The following is a 4,036-nucleotide window of genomic DNA, read 5'->3' on the forward strand; positions in this document are numbered from 1 at the left end:
TTAGAGGGAGAAAGTATTTATTCTTCTGGTGCCTCAGAGAGGTGACCTGGGGCTGGTTGTGTCCGTCATATGAAAGTCACAGCTGGTGGTCTCCTCCATCTGACTTCTTGATTTCTGAGACCCGTTTCCTCCTGCCATGCCTTTGTTCCCAGGGGATATGACAGCTCCACCCTGCTACCCTCAGGTTATAAGCCACCCCTTGCAGCTCTTCTTCACCCTGCCCGCTCCTTTAGAGTGGATCTCTGTATAAGTAAATCACTCCAATTTGAATTATTTCAATTTCAACATTGCTATCTGTTTCCTGTTGGGACCAGCAGTGAAAAAGGAATGGTTAAATCAGACTACTGTTTATCTTTGTTGGAATAGTGCATAGTCATTACAAATCGCTTAATGTTTGGTAGTAAAAGCAAGTGATGCACTTTTTCAAAAAAAAATCACTTAATAAGTCAAGCAGTCAGGGGGCACCTGAGTGGCTCAGTCAGTTAAGTGTAGGCTTGGGATTCTCTGTCTCCCTCTCTCTCTGCCCCTCCCCAACTCTCACGTATCTGCTTGCTCATGCTCACTCGCTCTCTCTCTCTCAAAATAAACTTTAAAAAAAGGAAGAAGTCAAGAAGTAAGAGTTTTGGCAGGAATCAGAATTCCATCACCTGAAAGGGACCATTTATGGGAAAGCGGACAGGTAAACAGCATCAGTAGGTGATGGTGAAGCACCCAGGACAGGAAAGGCAGAAAACATTACCGGCCCAAATGCCAAAGGGACAAAAAAAAGAAACTGTTAAGACACCTGAGCCCAGCACAAATGGGAGTCCTGGAGGACCAGCCACCTCTCCAGAGGTGTAGTCATGGAGGGACACAAGCCTGCCAACACCTCATCTGTGGCAGGTTGACAGAAGGATATGCCCCGCCCTCTCTCCCCTCCCACCCACTAGACTTCTGTCTCTAGTTTACTGTCAGCACTCCCATTGGCTGAATCCAGTTGGAAACAAGAATGATGTGGCCCATCTGGGTCAGCCTGCTTGGGCTTAGAGTGGGGCCCAGGAGGGCACAGGATGGGTTTGGGTTGGCACGAAGTGAGGCAGGCAAGAGATGGTAAGCAGGACTAGTGGGATATCAGACTCCATGGAAATATAATCATGTGAAAAGTGATACAGGTATTTATTCATAGGGGAACAGTGAACTAGAAACTTTGCAGAGCAACTTCATGGTAATAAAAGAATAAGAAATAGTTTTTATTTGTTATAGTGTTTTGTATATTTTCCAAATAAAAAAATGGCTGCATAATACTTTAAAATTTATCTTAGAAACAAATAAAGACTAAATGGATGATGTGGTTATTTTAGTGTTTATTTTTAAAGGAAAAGTTTCTATCAGTAGCTCCTCGTGGTAAGAATTTTACTTATTGAGTTTTCGCAGAAGTAGGGCATCATGTAGAATAAGGTTAAAGGCAGATGAGAGGGGTTTTTGTTGGTTGGTTGGTTGGTTGGTTGGTTGGTTGGTTTCTCAGAGCACTAGTTGATTTTCATACCATCCTACCAATCATTGGGAAAGAATCTAATGTGGGGCAAATGGTATCCCAGCTCTAATCATATTAGTAGATGTAATCCCAATAATTACGATTATCTTTGTAATATAGCAAAGCTGGTCCGTGATACTCACTTTGTCAAACAAAATTTCTGAGAGTTAGATGCACAAACCTCAGTAGATAAACATCAACATATAGCTTCACGATTCCTTCTGTTTAATTATACTGTAAACAAATCTCTCTGAGCACATTTGTTTTCAAAACTTCTTTTAGAACTGTTTTATTTCTTTTTCTGTTGCTTCGTGTCTCTCCTGTTCTTACCCAAACTATACACCACGCACCGCGGAGGAGCACGGGGGTGTGCCAGTGGCCTGCGTCAGCCCTGGCTCTTTCCACATCCAACGTCTTCTATTCCCAGCACAGTGCGCAGGCTCCCCGGTAGCACAAGGTGGGACCGGGTAAAGGTGGCTACTTCCTCCCAAGAAATATTTAGCATGTACAGAATGAGACAGCAAATCTTTGGAATGACACAGAGACCAGCTGTTGATGGCAGTACCCCTATAGCAAATCCTTAACCTCCAACAACGCCTCAGCCCTTCCCTTTAGGCCAAGCAGCCCTCAGCAGTGCTGCATAGAAACTTAGCCCCCTGTGCGAGCTCCGGCCTGGGAACCTCCCCGGCCTGCCAGGCTATTTAAAGCCCAGGATTATGCAGAGAGAGCAGATGCAGTGCGTTTTGCCATCTTCTGAAATCTAAAATTTTAAATAGCCTCAAAGAACACAGAAGAAAACTCTTTAATTCAGTAACCGTACTTTTAAAAGTGGTTTCTTAATATGAATTTATAAGAGTAGGAGTCAACACATATCTCCGTACTGTCACATAAATATCCACAGAACATATGCTGTTGTCAAAAATACATTCAAATAGATTCACTTCAGCTTTTTAAAAATGGGGTACATATTTAGAGCTTTTTAAAAATAAAATTTGTATCTGAAAATTCCAGTATTATGTTTAAGGCAGCAACAGCTGTAGTGAATAATGAATATATTTCAGACCCAATTTCTAAGTACTGCATTTTAACCTTCACACTGTATATTTACAAAGTTCCACTTCAATTAAAATTCACTGAAAAGAAGAGCTTGTTAAGTGAAGGGAATCACAGCTGTTTTTAGCAATATAAACGGTTTTCATAAAATGCATAGGATACCAGTATCTTTTGCCATCAATTATTACAAATTAAGATTCTTGGCATTGGTGGGGTAACGAGGAAATAATCCCGAGTCTTTACTGATATCAAACCCATCTCCTCAACTGTCACTGTTTCAGGTTGTAAGAACGGCATCATTTTTGAACTGCAGGAACATTTAACAATTTTCCTCTCTGAGTGAGAATAACAAAAACAACCTCAACATACCAGGAACTATGTCTATACTTTTAATCTTCATAAAAATAATTTCCAGCGTGGTTAATACAGACTTTCCAGGTGGTACCATTGGCTGAACTACCATCTTCCTGGAGCCTATGAACAGGAATTGATGTCAGTTAGTCCCCACTGGTTCCTTCACTTCCACCACCAGAATTCCATCGTGACAGAGGGTGGCAGACAAATCTTTGGTCTCAATGCCATCTGGCAGTTTATACTGGCGGGTGAAGCTTCTTGAGATAAAACCATGCTCGTCCATCCTGGTTCCGTGCTGAGCCTTGATCCACAGCCAGCCTTCGAAGGTCTGAATGATGATATCCTCGGGGAGAAACTGGACCACGTCCAGCAGGATCTGGAAGCGGGACTTGCCTTCCTCGGTCGGCGTCTCCGCCGCAGAGTCCCCCCGGGAAGCCCGGGCCGCCCTGGCTTTGCGCACGTCCACCGTGGTTGGCCCCGGCAGCGCATATAAAGCGTGATCCAGCCGGCAGTCTTCCAAACCTCGAGCTTCAAACTCCTCCTCGTAGCGCACCGGAGTCTCTATGAGGTGCCTCAGGATGATTTTTGCCATGGTCGGAGTCCAAGACAGCTTTGAACAGCTTCGCTTCAGTCTGTGGGCCGTCAGGAGCGAACCCTTGCAGTTGCCTACCGACTAGATTATCAGTCCCAACAGCGATTCGCTTGGAACCCTGCGCAGACGCCAACTACTTAATTAGGCCTGCATCCTACCGCCACACACCCACTCTTGTCTTTTCACACGCACTGACAATGAACGGCTATTTATAGGGTATGGTTCGAAGTTGCATTTAGCACAGGGCAGGCTCAAGCTGCCCAGGCAAGGATCGCCCTTACATTCTCGGCTATCCTTGGCAAACGGGTCTGCTTTGCTTACCTCACGAGAAAAAGAGAATTAGAACCAGAAGCAGCATTTACAGAATTTCTGAGTGTCTGTTCTTGTGAACTGCAGTGATCTAAGAGACTGTGAGTTCTTACGATAGTCCAGAGATGTGCAGTCATAATATAAGCTAAGACTGCTGTCTCCCTTGTCTCCAAGTGCAAAGCTGGGAGCTATAATTGACTAGGAATTAACATACA

At 44.1% G+C, this 4,036-nt stretch overlaps 1 protein-coding gene across 1 annotated transcript; it reads right to left on the reverse strand.

Moving 5' to 3' along the window:
• Nucleotides 1-1,323: 1,323 nt before the first annotated feature.
• Nucleotides 1,324-3,588, reverse strand: HSPB3 (heat shock protein family B (small) member 3). The gene has a single exon (XM_029941548.1). It carries the CDS (start codon nt 3,510-3,512, stop codon nt 3,060-3,062), a length of 453 nt encoding a protein of 150 aa, XP_029797408.1. The 5' UTR covers nt 3,513-3,588; the 3' UTR covers nt 1,324-3,059.
• Nucleotides 3,589-4,036: the final 448 nt, after the last annotated feature.

Source organism: Suricata suricatta, chromosome 6 (assembly GCF_006229205.1).
Source record: "Suricata suricatta isolate VVHF042 chromosome 6, meerkat_22Aug2017_6uvM2_HiC, whole genome shotgun sequence".
In the NCBI taxonomy this organism is placed as follows: Eukaryota; Metazoa; Chordata; class Mammalia; order Carnivora; family Herpestidae; genus Suricata; species Suricata suricatta.